General features: G+C 53.2%; 6 protein-coding genes across 6 annotated transcripts; 3 read left to right on the top strand and 3 right to left on the bottom strand.

The window, feature by feature from the left end:
• Window positions 1–2,479: 2,479 nt before the first annotated feature.
• On the bottom strand, window positions 2,480–3,250 carry PpBr36_09840 (uncharacterized protein; the record flags this gene model as incomplete). Its single annotated transcript, XM_029896959.1, has 1 exon — window positions 2,480–3,250. The coding sequence occupies one exon, from the start codon at window positions 3,248–3,250 to the stop codon at window positions 2,480–2,482; it is 771 nt and encodes a 256-aa protein (XP_029745336.1).
• Window positions 3,251–4,097: 847 nt separating this feature from the next.
• PpBr36_09839 (uncharacterized protein) lies at window positions 4,098–5,428 on the top strand (the record flags this gene model as incomplete). Its single annotated transcript, XM_029896958.1, has 2 exons — window positions 4,098–4,163; window positions 4,292–5,428. The coding sequence occupies 2 exons, from the start codon at window positions 4,098–4,100 to the stop codon at window positions 5,426–5,428; spliced, it is 1,203 nt and encodes a 400-aa protein (XP_029745014.1).
• A 289-nt stretch (window positions 5,429–5,717) lies between these two features.
• Window positions 5,718–6,897, bottom strand: PpBr36_09838 (uncharacterized protein; the record flags this gene model as incomplete). Its single annotated transcript, XM_029896957.1, has 2 exons — window positions 5,718–6,202; window positions 6,264–6,897. The coding sequence occupies 2 exons, from the start codon at window positions 6,895–6,897 to the stop codon at window positions 5,718–5,720; spliced, it is 1,119 nt and encodes a 372-aa protein (XP_029745316.1).
• Window positions 6,898–7,970: 1,073 nt separating this feature from the next.
• On the top strand, window positions 7,971–8,462 carry PpBr36_09837 (uncharacterized protein; the record flags this gene model as incomplete). The annotated part of the gene is made up of 4 exons (XM_029896956.1): window positions 7,971–8,037; window positions 8,148–8,177; window positions 8,306–8,356; window positions 8,419–8,462. The coding sequence occupies 4 exons, from the start codon at window positions 7,971–7,973 to the stop codon at window positions 8,460–8,462; spliced, it is 192 nt and encodes a 63-aa protein (XP_029745169.1).
• Window positions 8,463–9,766: 1,304 nt separating this feature from the next.
• On the top strand, window positions 9,767–10,851 carry PpBr36_09836 (uncharacterized protein; the record flags this gene model as incomplete). Its single annotated transcript, XM_029896955.1, has 2 exons — window positions 9,767–9,980; window positions 10,124–10,851. 2 exons carry the CDS (start codon window positions 9,767–9,769, stop codon window positions 10,849–10,851), a joined length of 942 nt encoding a protein of 313 aa, XP_029745168.1.
• Window positions 10,852–11,234: 383 nt separating this feature from the next.
• On the bottom strand, window positions 11,235–12,916 carry PpBr36_09835 (uncharacterized protein; the record flags this gene model as incomplete). Its single annotated transcript, XM_029896954.1, has 3 exons — window positions 11,235–11,897; window positions 11,968–12,687; window positions 12,776–12,916. 3 exons carry the CDS (start codon window positions 12,914–12,916, stop codon window positions 11,235–11,237), a joined length of 1,524 nt encoding a protein of 507 aa, XP_029745088.1.
• Between the last annotated feature and the right edge of the window lie 678 nt (window positions 12,917–13,594).

The raw sequence follows: 13,594 nt of genomic DNA, 5'->3' as shown, positions 1-13,594 counted from the left end.
TCGCGCTGGGAAATGATGGAGTGGGTGCATTTTGATTCTTCTCAAGCGGCGCATTCTTGGGTAATTTAATGGACCCTTCTTTTTCCCTTTGTCGCCTTCCAATCGCAGACTAGATGCGCTGGGCGCAATTGCGCCTGATAGCACTAACGACAACCGTCGATCTCTTTCACTTTGCAGCAAATGCAGTGAACACTTGCGACCTCTCCGTTTCGCAAAGGCATGGGATTCCCCAGTTGTCAAAGCTTTGCGCTGAGCAAGGTCCGTCCGTTCCTTGGGTCTCCTCCGTGCACTTTAACTCAGTGCGCGTGGTATTCTTTTCATCCACGTTGCCCACGCAACCCCCTTGATCCTTGCGGTAACCGCCCACCCACATACACCCCTGTTTGGCTGACAGCGCAGAAGATGTCCTTGCTGAATGGCGTCACACGTTTTATTCTCTACCTTAGTCAGTTCGCTAGCGGGGAGAAACGAGAAGCAGGGAAAAAGCAAGGTGAGTTTATAGTCTAGTGTATAGTGCCTGCAGCTCCAACGCACCAACGTCATAGTCTATGTCGATATTGGCGCGTTTGCCACAAGCAAGAAGAAACACGCTCCAGTCAATATTCTGAGGAATATGAGGAATATCTTTATGCAGCATCAATTGCAAACAACACCGGCTGCAGAACCACGCCAGCACAAAGACTAGCAGTGCTAATCATGGGGATCTCCAGTGGCTAGTTTAGTTTTAGTCTCTTGATGAGCGGTCGCTCGACTAACATGACTTGACAAACAAAAAAAAAAAGCCGGACTACTAATTCTGTAACACCTAGCGGGTGAGACGAGCGGCCAGCACATATCACTCGGGTAGACTTTTTTTTTCGAGATGTTTTCTAGCGCTTATCTTAGTACGGCCAGGGTTGCTGCATGCTGGAGGTACTATATATATACGAAGTGCGTGCGACGGCAAGCGGTGAGCCTTTGTATAGCACGCACCACATACCGGCCGAGATCCTTCGCGGTGTTACCCACTCATGGATGTTTCAAGGGCTCAGGTCATGCTGATTGTTGTGGTCTGCGACTGCATTTAGAAGCTGATCGTTTCTTTACTCGGATTAACATGCTCACGCAACACGCTTGAATGTTCCGTAGGTCGATTATTTGTTGACATGGATGTTGGGTGTACAAGGTCTAAGCTAAGTGGAAAGCAATGATCACATTCCAAGGGCCCCAACACGGACTATCGACTTCAGAACGGTGCTTTGTCCGTGTTACAGAGAGCAAAAGAAAAGAAAAGAAAAACAAGCGATACAATACAACCCCTGTTAGTCAAGAAAGCCACCGGGGAACGTCTGTCTCACTTACACCGAGTCCACACCGTAGAAAGAAAAGAAGAAAAGAGAGCTCCAAAAAAAAATTATTGCGATTCAATTTCGTATTCATCCACGAATAAACAGCCACAGTACCTTTATTCTCTTTGTTTCTTATTCTAGCTCCTTTGTTTCTCGTTGATTGCATTTTCCAAGCCAGCCATGTGTTGACCCGCAGTCTTGTCAACCTGTCACAAAAGGGAGGGAAACCTTGGCTATAACGTGAACGTGACTACTTGCTATCCACATCACATCAAAGGGAAGCGTTGTGTTTCAGTGCTTTGTGACAGGATATATTTGACTCGCTCATTCAAGACAGGACCCTGTTTGTCGCATGATTTAGGTTTCTCCCCCGCTTTTCTAACCAACTACCGCGCGTCTGAGCGAACGGCAGACCGACATGAGTCTTTCTTTTCTTTTTGTCTGCAAGTCAAGCTATTAATATTCATCGAGGTGACAGCGGTGTTGAAACAAACATCGCAGAGGGGCTTTAATAGATGGACACTGAGATCCATTTGACAGACTCTTCCACGGGTTTGGGTTTTGCGGGATTGTTTTGATCTTCAAGTGATACTCTGCAGTCAAGCAAGGGATTGGTTGGCAACTGTGATGAGATGGAGGAAGTCAAACTTCGGCTCAGGTAAAATGTATAAACGAACGGAAGAAAAAAAAAAAAAAAGCTAACTGTACTGTCTGAGAGCTGTTGAATGGTACTATACAGTACAGAATCCGCAAGTGATGCACTGGCACACTGGCAAGCACAAGGAATTACATGTCTAACTGAGCTGATAAAGTTAATGCACAAATCGACGCGGTAGTTTTATTTTTGGACAGCACAGCCAGCCCACTGCAATGATAATCCCAACAACCTAAACAAGAGTAGGCTCGAGATGCAAGATAACAGCTTCTCTAGCAAACGCCCAAACGCCCAGAATGCATAGTGACCCATCCCTCCATGCAAAACTCCTTACAAGCAAGAAAACCAGCGAAGCCTACTCCTCCTGCCCACAATATCCCCGAAATTTGAGAATGCGTTGTTCAGGAAGGACTTCAATGCCCGAAAAGAGTAAAATCATACCGCAAAGGCCCATGTCCGTCCACAACATATCGTAGGAATGCACACCAAACCCCCGTCACGTCTTGAGCCGGATGGCCACCTCTAGAGCGCTGGCCTTGCGACTCCTCTGCTTCACGACCGTCGCTCGGCTGCCCAGCGTTCGCCCAGCACCGGCCGCATTCCCGGAGGGGCCAGTGCCTGACATCTCTGTGTCAGCGTCGGCTCCCGCATCGTGGCCGTCCTCCTCGCCTTCCTCTTCAACCTCGTAGGTATCCACCCCACTCACCGTGCTGGTGTATATCCGCACGATGCAGTCGCCCCTCCGCTGAAACACGGCGGCCGCCTTGAGGGCCTTTTCGATGTTGAGCGCACCCGCCCCGACCACGACCACGGGGAACCTATCGTCCCCGACCTGGACCGCGTCGTCGTCGGCCGACACCTTGGCGCCGGCGGCGGCCTTGTTGCGCCCCTTCTTGCCGGCGCCGCCGCCACCCACCAAGTCGCCCAGGCCCATCGACAAGGCGCCGCCGGGGCTCTTGTCGAGCAGCTTCTGCACGCGCTTCAGGATCGCGACGAGGTTTGTGCCCCGCCGGATGACGATGCGTCGCTTCGGGGCCAAGTGCGGGTCCGCGCGCGTGACCGTCGCGCCGGCGGCGTTGGTCATTGCGTGGCTATGGTGCGGCGGGCCAGAGGTGTTGAGCGTGCGCGCTAGCATGCGCGTGCCAGGCGGGAGGCGGGGCTTCTTGGTCGTGCTGGAGCTGGCCGGGCGGGAGGGCAGCGTCGTCATGGTGGCTGGGGCGGATGCGCCCTGCGCTGTCGTTGCTGGTGGCGATAATGGATCGGCCATTTGTGTGTGTGTGTGTGTGTGTGTGTGTGTGTGTGTTTTTTTTGTTTGTTGCTGATCAAGTCTGTGCGGGTGGGGTGTGTGTAGCACAGGGATAGTTGCGTAATATCAAGTATTGTTATTGAGTGGGCATCTTGTTGCGGTGAGGATGATGCTTGGTCTCTTGGTTGGAAAATATGGCATAGTCAAGCTGCGAGCATGTGACGAAATTGTTGATGGTTGATTGTTGGAACTCAATTGGCGAGCCGGAGCCGGAGCCGAGCCAGAACTGCCGTTGTCGGACGGCCCCACCCACCACAAAGCACCTGCAGCTCATTGAAATCAGGCTCCATGTTCTGCAGGTTAGCCTGAGCGACAGGCCCATAGATGGGTAACAACAAATCAAGGTATCAGCTTCACGGCCAATATCCATACCATAATCCCCGAGGATACAACAACTTATTGCTTTCATGATAAAGGAACCAACATTATCTCAACCACTAATCCTGCCAAATACATAGAATCATGCCTTTAGCATTGTTACGTCTTGTAACAGCAGCCACAGTGGGTGATATCACGTGATAATCACTTGATGTGCAATAGCAATTGTGCACGCGTTATTGCGTCACACGAGATGTTGGCTTTTCAACGTCCCCGTCTACATGTAAACCTACCACCAGTCCGCGCCAATTTGGAACAACGGTTCGCGCAACCCAAATCCGACCTGCGCAATTGGTGTTTGCAGATGGGCGGCCCCTTTCCTTCCTAGCCGAGAATGATTTGATAGTGTTAGAATGTGCCATATCACCTGTCCTTAGCGATTGTTTGTTCAATCGACCCTAACGTGCGCCAAATCTCACCAACCTCCACAATGTCTGTCGATATCTACCCACCCATAGCTTCAGCCGAGATCAAGCTCGCAGTTCAGGACACGCAGGTTCGTGGTTAGCTTCCTCAAACACTTGCTATTTCTGTAGCTTGTCTATGTCACAACACCAGTGAACCTTGACCGTAAACCACCCCCGACATCACACAACTAACCCCACATCCAACGCCCCCATCCAGCGCCGCGAGCTCACCTGGCTCCTCGACGACCTCCAAGCCACCCTGGGCGAATTTCGGCATGGCCTCGAGGACTGCTACGCTCTTCTGGCGCCCATCGACCCGGGCAGCACGCTCGTCGTGAGCACGCCGCGCAATGAGGCGGTCAAGGGCCACGTCACGCGGGTCGGCACCCGCATCGTCAAGGGCACGCTGTCGCTGCGCCTGCGCACCGCTCCTCCGCAGACCCTCTCGGTCGACCCGACGCACCCCATCCACCTCGCACCCTTGACTCTGCTGCACGCCCGCCTGACCGACGCCCTCGACGTCCTGACCCGCACCCTCGAGTTCCTGCCGGAAGGAGGCAGCGCGAGGACGCTGCCACCCGCCGCAGACGCGACGGCCGCCGCGGCGTTTGTGTCGGCCCAGCTGAGGCTGCTGTCGACGACGCTGCACGAGTCCTCGGCGATCCTGAAAGGCCGGCCGCTGACGGACACGGACCCGGGCTGGACGACGCTGTCGGCAGCGCCGGGCCACTTCCTAGCGCCGCCTGCGCCGCCGCCACCGTCCTCCAACCTCAACAACTTCCTCTCTGCGCAGCAGCAGCAGCAGCCGGACGCCGCGGCCGGGAACCCGCTGCACAACATATCCATATACTTTTCGCTGCAAGAGTCTGCGCTGGTGCTGTGGGTGCGGGCGCTCGAGCCTGCCGACGCGGCGCCCTCGTTCGGCATGAAGTTCGCCCTGGCCATCGGCACCGCCCGCCGCCTCGAGCACGACGAGAGCGACGTCATCTTTGGCTACTGCTGCGCCGGCCTGGATGGGAAGCCCGCGGGCGATGGGGACCACAGCCGGCACGGACCGAAGACCTCGCCTACGCTGAGCGTCAAGAGGCCCGCCAGCAGTCAGAGCGGGGCACCCGTGTTGTCGGGCACCAGAGACAGCACCAGGCGGAGCAGTAGCAGGAACCCTGGTGGGGCTGCGGGCGGCAGAGAAAAGGATGGTGATGCGGTGCAGGTGTACGTGAGGGAGAAAATCCGTGTCGAGAGCGCAGACCCGAGCCTGATGTCTTTGTCTGCCAAGCTGGGTGCGTTGACCCATACTCTGACTATGGCCAGACGCAATCTTGCCGCTGTCATGGGAGAGGATCTGGAAGACTGAAAAAGACTGAAAGCGGGCATCGAAGAGGATCGCTTGACAATACTTGGGTTACCATGACAAAATGAGCAGGATATCAATTTGTTATTGCGCCGAATCTAAATGTACTAATATCCGCACAACTGATTCAAACAAACACAACGATAATGAGCCTACAAATGACAAAAGAGAAACTCCTGAACACAGAAGAAATGCACCATGCAACGCGATCGCAGTGTACAAGTATGCTGAAACCAAAGACCCAAACGATCCATGGTTAAAATACAGGCAATCAGGGCAACTGTGCAAGGTCTCAAGCAACTGGAGACCACGGCAGGGGGACCAGGATCCTAGACTTCATGGTCTGGATAAGCGGCACTGTCTTGTGCACCGTCTCGCTCCAACCCTCAATGCTCCAGCTCTTCTCACGCGTTACTTTGCGCTGCTCGAGGTCTGCAAACTGCCAGAGGTGGTGAACCGTGTTGAGGTCTCCAATCTGGACAAACCACGCTCCGACACCTTCCATGACCTCACGGCGCGCCTTCAGTCCCCTACGCCAGTGTGTCTCCCACTCCAATAGGTTGCCTGGGTGCAGCGTGTATGATCGCAGCTCGAAGAGCCCACCCAGTTGGCGCGGAGGCGTCGTGGGCCAGAAGGAGAATTCCTGCATGAGTGAAGTGTTCTTGGATATGATGAGCCTCTTGAGCTTATCGTTAAACGCCGGGAACTCTGGGTGCCTCGAAATCGAGTTGAGCGACTCATGGTATCCATTGTAGCCCTGATACTCCCAAATGTGAACTGCAGATTGACAATTAGCAACAGCATCCCAAGACTAGCCTCAATAATTATTACAACCTACCAAAAGTATTGCAGTCGCCAACCTCGGTCCTCCAGCTTCCAACAAGATGAACCTTGTTCTCAGGCATCGAGGCCATGCGAGGATACCACTTGCCAACGAGATCGATATACTCGTCCGTCTTCTTGTGCTTGACCTCATGGAACACGATGGAGTGCACATACTTGCCGCGTGCAAGCACCTGGCTGAAGCTGGCCTCGATCTGTGCATCCATCTCGCGACCCTCCTTTGTGCCGTAGATTAGGCTGGTCAGCGGGCCGAGCTTGCGCGGAGGTTCTTCCGGATCCGCTGCCTTGGCTGCATCGACGGCCGTTCCTTTAGAGTTGGCGGTGCTGAGTGAGCCCAAGCCCTGTCCGCTCACTGGGATGCTATCGCCTTTGGAGCTGTTATGGGAACCGGAGGGGGAAGTGGAAGAAGTAGGGGAGGAAGTAGACAAACTGGCATCGCGCTGCTTCTGCGCCTCTGCTAACTGCTGCCGAAATGCCTTTTGCTTCTCTGCAAAGGTTGTCTGCCGGTTGGGTTCAATATCGGCGAGGGAGGGTGCTCTCTGTTGCCTAGCTACGGCCGTGGTTGCAAAGCACCGCGAGGCGCTCCGGAGCGGGGTAGCTGCGTCCCGGAGGACACGGCGAGAGAGCATGATGGCAAGTCGTGATGAAGTATGGTAAGGCAAGGTGACAACTGTCCTCAGTTCGAGTTGAAGGTTATCGGATGCACACCTGGCCCACAATATAGGCCGAAAAGGAATCCTTGCAAGTAGGAGTTTCCCGGTTGCAACAAATCCCAATTCTCAACAGGTGTATCACCAGACGTCAAGACACTTGGTTGAAAGACTGTTATTGGCGAAAGCGTTGATGGAGGGTAGCGTAAATCGATTAACTCGGGCACAGAACGGTCGGGGTGAAGCAGAGACAGGTGGCAGCGGCAGCAATTAGGAGCAGTGGCAGGGACAGCAGCGATGCAATCAGTCGTGTGATTCGGTCCTATGCGGGCAGAAAGCGTGGTTATTCCTGAGGGGTGCCGCAGTTTGAACTGAACAGGTCGATAATGCAGCAATAGCGTGGGTAGAGATGAGGTAGGTAGGGGAGACACTGGCGTCTGGGAGAGGGGAAAGCGGACGAATTGCCAGGAAAAGGAGGGTGGTGTTTGGAATCAATTGGATGAATTGAACCGTAGCTAAAGTCTGGACGTCCTATGCACCCCGCACTTGGCTCGCAGTTCTGAGATGGATGGCGCGATGATGGTGATTTTTGGGGAGGAGGAAGTAAAGCTTGACACGACAAACAAACAAGACGAGAGCTTCGGTTGGATGGCATGAGGAGTGGCCAAGAACCCCGGGACTTGAGACACCCCAGATAGGAGCTCAGCTCAGTGACCCTGGGAATGGAACGAGCTTCATTTGCGGGGGAAAGTACGTCACTAGAGTTTCGGCTCCACTTTCCATTAGCTTCGGCTGGGAGAGTGGGTCCGAAGGTTTTGGGGAAGGACAGCTTTCGCATTATTGTTGTTGCTATTCCGTCAGAAGCTCTTAGCGCCAGGATCAGAAGTTGCTTGCCTCAGGCAACAATTTCTCAATTCGGGACCCGCGCTGCGAAAAAGGCTCGGACAAGCCAATCGGTTAACGGCGACGTCCAAAGCTTGAAAATCGATCAACCATCACCACCTCGACTCCTAGCCCAGTATATCCCTCTGAGCTGCTCAATCGTCGTCAAAATGTTCCGCATTCCTTTCGCCAAGATGTTCGGCGTTACGCCGCTCAAGAAGTTCCCGGCCCCCGTCAGTAAGTTGAGTCCGACAAAGTGTTTATCGCGCGCAATTCCAATGCCGATACTTTGAACGGACGGAACGAAACAGGAGAAATTTTACTGACGTTATTTGCCATGTCACTAGTGGAGCCAATGGCCCCCTTCTTCGTTGCTGGTACGTTTCAATGATACAGACGAATGGATGGCAGGCGTCGCGCCATCAGCTACGAAGACTCGATATCTAATCCGGGCGACACCTACGTGCATTTGGCCATCGTTCTGACTTGGAATCCGTCATCACAGGTGCCGTCATCTACTATGGAGTTTACAAGGCCCAGACCGCCATGGAGTCTAGTACGTTGTTGTCTCAACATTTCAAGCCCTAATCGTTTAGCACATCTAACCCCCATTTGCAGCCGACGAGTGGAAGAACGACCCCCGCAACAAGTCCCGCCAATAGATACATATGCTACGAGCACGATAATAGAGCGGGTCGTCCGGGTTTATCACGGCCAGTCAATGTCTATTCGAACAGCATTAGAGACGGATGCCACTGTACCATAGAGGGGTCGGAAACGAGAAAGCAGGATGACTTTGACGCGTCCCCCCAAGCAACCGTGACAATGATCTGTTTCAGTGACGGGTACCAACTCAGTCCAGGACCCAAGACGCGAAATCACGATAGTGATCGTCTCCGATGCTTTTGTCTAGCCTCAGTTCCAGAAGGGGTCCACGACAGGAAACCCTTACTCAACTTCAGGTATCAATGGGATAACCGAAAGTCTGCTAGCACGGATGTCAAATTGCAATTCAGTCTCTTCAGTGACTGTTGTTGTGCCGAAGATGTGCTGATATTAAACCCAATTTGGCGAGTAGTCCTGGCAACGGGGCACTTTCTTGACCTGGTTCTCTCTGTTTGGTGAAGAGTACTGTTTAGAATGGATCGCATACATTCATCTACTTTGAAGTGGCCAGTTTTTTCACAACTGGTGAACTCCTCTCCAGAGGACAACTGAGTCGAGATTGTAGACATGGTCATGATGATGTTTCGACGACACGTATCAGTGAGAACAACAACAAAAGGTCAATCATGCTGGAGTACATTGGTTGGCATCAGATAGGATGCGTAGAACTACCTACATATATAGCACAAGTATACATTGTCTAGTGCAAGGTATCGATTTTGCGAGCCTTGTTTACTGCATCAGGTAGGTATGATAAACGACCTTTGGTTGAAGCTCAACTGGCTGAGCCTTGACGTCGAATTTGCCATGTTGAGATACCTGGGCAAATTAGGTAATTGTCAAAGTGATGCTGTCGCCGACGCCTTTTGAGATGGCAACGTAAGCGGGGTCGATCAGGCTATTTTATTTAAACAGGTGAAAAGGAGTCGTCATCATGGTGAGCGGAGCGCCATCAACATTACGGCGTGACTGGTAATTTTCTGATGTTCAAAAGGGGAATGTTTGGCCTCTCATTGCCGAAATTTTAGCGGGAACCTGGAAACAAACGTTTAAAACACGTGCGTGGAAATGAAGTTATTCGAAAATGAAGGAACTTTCGCTTGAATAACGCGCTTGTACTTACCATGCGACTCCCGCCCTGTTGACGCCCTCACGAAATAGGGACGCTGTTCCGGTCGGGGGGATAATACTGTTTCCGAATCGGCGTTATGGCGCTGACAAATGCCCCCGGCGACTTGGGAAATGCTTCGCTGGTTGCTGTCATTGACCTAGACTAGTACTGGGGACTGAATCGGAAAACATGATAAGAACTTGGTTTTTCGTCAAACCAAACGCCTGCTCAAGATTCAGATCACCAGTCTCACATTTTGACATTCTACGGCACATGTCAACAGCCATGTCTGCAAATGAGCATCATGCTGAATCGGCCTCTGGCGTCGAAGCTGCCTCCAAGTCAAGGCCACAAACAGCCAAGAAACCGGCAAAAAAGGAGATCAAGATCCTAATGCTACATGGTAAATAAATTCCCTCTGATAAAGAAAAGCAGTATAATTCCACCACCGTCCATGTAAACAACCTTGCTCTCTCTCTCTTTTTTTTTTTTTTTTTTTTTTTTTTAATGCTCCCTTCTTTCTGACAAACCCATCCTCCTAAAAAGGCTACACGCAGTCGGGCCCGCTCTTCCACGCCAAGACGCGCGCCATGGAGAAGCTCATGGTCAAGTCTCTAGCCCCCTTCAACGTGCAGCCGACGCTCGTCTACCCGACGGCGCCCAACCAGCTCCGGTCGGCCGACATACCGGGCTGCGAGGAGGAAGCGTCGGAAGACGACCCCCGCGCGGCCGACTCGTGGGCGTGGTTCCGCACGGACGACGCCACGGGCGCCTACCGGCTGCTGCGCGAGGGCATGAGCCGGCTGACCGAGGCGGTGCGGGACGCGGGCGGCGTCGACGGCGTCATCGGCTTCAGCCAGGGCGCGGCCATGGCCGGCATGATGGCGGCGGTGCTGGACGAGCCGAGGCGCGACGTCCCCGGCAGCGACTCGGCGAGGCAGTGGGTCCAGGAGATGCGCGACGCCAACGCCGGCCGCCCGCTCAAGTTCGCAGTCATCTACAGCGGCTTCCAGGCCAGGCCGCCCGGCCTGGGCTGGATGTACGAGCCGCCCATCCGCACCCCGACCATGCACTTCATCGGCAGCCTGGACACCGTCGTCGACGAGAAGAGGTCTAGGGGCCTGGTGGACAGGTGCGAGAACCCGGTCGTCATTGAACATCCGGGCGGTCATCACGTTCCCACGAGCAAGGAATTCGCGATGCCATTGATTGGGTTCATCAAGCAAAAGTGCGTGGATGATGTTGATGCTGCTGCTGCTGCTGCTGCTGCGTAACGGCAACATCCAAATGTTTTCATCTATAGAGAAACCCAACACTTGTGCTCTGCGTTCATGTCCATTCTTGTTTCTATACAGTGGTTGGCGCAACATACACCATACATAGATTCAAAAAGATCATTTCAATCAAGCATCAAAACAGGGGATACTCTACAATGACCAGACCAAGTCATTTCTATGCTTTCAAAGCTCTAGAATTATACAAGTACATCCGAAGGGGTTTTCTGTCATGATTCCCATCTAATCTTGAAGCATGGAACCTAGAGTGAGCAAAACAGCCATCTATTCGTGATTCTAAGGTTGACCAACTTCCGTAAACCTCTTGACTTGGATTATCTTCTCCTTGGTCACCAAAGATACAAAATCAACATCATCCTTGTTTATTTTACTCGTGTGCTCGGCGCCTTCTCTCCCTTGCCCTTGCCCTTGGCGCCGGGTTGAATGTTCGCCATCATCTCCTCCTTGGTGATCAGGTGATCGATGCGCTCCAACAGACCAAGTAGCGATTTCATATTGCTGCTCCACTCATTCAAGACGTCATCCGCATCACGTGGCTTGGCGAAGTTGACGATACGCGCCGGCCTGTCGATTTTTGCGTATACCGTCTTGGAGGTGACGAGGTCGCTGATGTACTTTTCCGTCTCCTCCTCGGCCAAATCCAACAGCTCCGTCAGGCGGTCCATTCTGATGCGCGTATAATAACGGGCGATAACGCGCACATTATGCTCGATCACGCGTTTACGAAGGTCCTCCCACCGCTTGTAAGGCTTAACCACCTTGTCGGTGGCTGCTGAAGGAGTCGCGTTGGAAGATGCGGATGGAGGGGGCTGGTTGGAAAAGACGTCTGTTGAGCAGAGATGGGGGCCGAACGTCTTGGCGACCTCTGGCCAGCGCATAAGCTCGTGCACAGTAAAGAGCTTGAGTAGTTCCGCATCCAGCGGTATCTGGCTGTTGCGTGCGTCTCGGTGAATACGGTGAAGGAGGTCATGCTGCTCGTTGTCGTGGGGAGCGAGTATGATAAAGTAGATGACTCGTTGAAGAACCTTGAGTGTAATCGTCAGTAAAATCGCTCAATGTATGGTCTGGTCGTTGCGGGTCCTATAGTGAACTTACAGCTCGAAGCTTGGCCGGGTCCTCCTCGACAGCCTCCGTGTCCAGGACTTGCCTGTAGTGCTTGCAGACGTCGAGGTACTTGTCCTCGTGCTGGGACAGTATGACCTGCTGCTCGTAGTATCGCAACTTCAGGTCGGTGGTATCATCCTCCTCAACCTCGGGCACGACATCGCCCTTCTTTGCCTTCTTCTCCCGTTCCTGCTTCTCTTTCTCCAGCTGCTCGGGTGTCTTCTTGGGCTTGCGCGCCAGGTATTTGGTGCTGATCTTGCGGCTCAGGATGCCGGCCTGCGTCCAGTCTCCGCTCTCGATGCACAATGCGACCTGGTCAAGGAGGAACTGTGTTTTCTCCCGACGCTCCATCGATCCAAAGGTTTCAACCTGCAACTCGCACAGAATGTCGGTGGCAGCCTTGAGGTCGCCCTGCTCCTTGTTGATGTCGGAAAGGATCTTGGTGACGCGCGCGCGCTCCACCTCGACAAAGATCTTGCCCTCAGTGACGGTCCGCAGCGTCTCGATGACGGACAGCTTCGTCTCGAGGTTTGGCGTGGAGTCTAGGAATGACACAACCGTCTGGACCATCTTGGTGATGGCCTGCTTCAGCTGGCTGTGCTTCTTGGACAGAACCAAGACTTGATCGTTGAGTAAGCTCCAGTCACCCTCATCTTTGCATATCGTGACGATGGCGACGAGAACTCGTGATGTAGTTGCGAGATCTGATGCCTGTACGGTACGAATGCAGGGGATGGATTAGCAAAGTCGCATGGATATACGATGGGTGCGGGGACATTGATGGCCTTTCGGGACTAACCTGGCGGGCCTGCTTTTCCAACACGCTCAGCTTCTCGATTGCGCCTTGGATGTCTGACTTGGCAAGCTTCTCCGCCTCGGGGATGAGCTTGTCGGCCTCCTTGGAGAAGTCCTTCTCCGGCTTGAATGCGGCGTCCGCCATTGTTGAGGTAGGCGGCTGGCCAGGTCAGAACACTTCTCGATTGGTGGTAATGGCAGATGTGACTTTAGTCGACCGAGATGAATGACAGATTCCGAGGATCGTTTTGTATGAGTCAGGGTGGTTGTGGTCTGATGCCAATCGAGGTCGAGTTGCTGTTTGGTTGCTGAGAGAGCTACCGACTTTGGTGTCGGCGGGCGTCGAGTGCATCACCAAAGCTGAGCCTCCGCAGGCAGGCCAACGTTGCGTGGAAGGGTGGGTCATCGATTGGCCCAAGCTCTCATATGTGCCCCACTAAGTGTACGGATTATGAAAGACTTTGAGGTAAAGTCACGTGAATGGATAAACTAGCCTCTTTGACGTCGACTTACCTTCCTTACCGGGACTTTGATTTTGGTTCATCCTTTCCTACCGACTCTCTTTCGAGACGTATGATGTCGTTGCCAATGGAGTGTCACAGCAGAGGTACAAGTTCTTGGTGCCCGCCTACTTACAGCCTAGCAGGACAAGGTTCAGCATATTCAACTGAACTTCGGATATCACAGTCTTTGAATAAGTTAAGTTGCCGACACTGCCTGAAGCAGATACGATCGCAAGTTGGTGCTTGTAGCCCAGCCTATATGAACCTCCAGTACCCAGACCATCGAAGCAGTCATATCACTGCCTTCTTTACGTGCTATC

This window comes from Pyricularia pennisetigena (assembly GCF_004337985.1).
Source record: "Pyricularia pennisetigena strain Br36 chromosome 7 map unlocalized Pyricularia_pennisetigena_Br36_Scf_7, whole genome shotgun sequence".
In the NCBI taxonomy this organism is placed as follows: Eukaryota; Fungi; Ascomycota; class Sordariomycetes; order Magnaporthales; family Pyriculariaceae; genus Pyricularia; species Pyricularia pennisetigena.
Note: the sequence above shows the minus strand (reverse complement) of the source record. Positions and strands in the feature narration are given on the sequence as shown.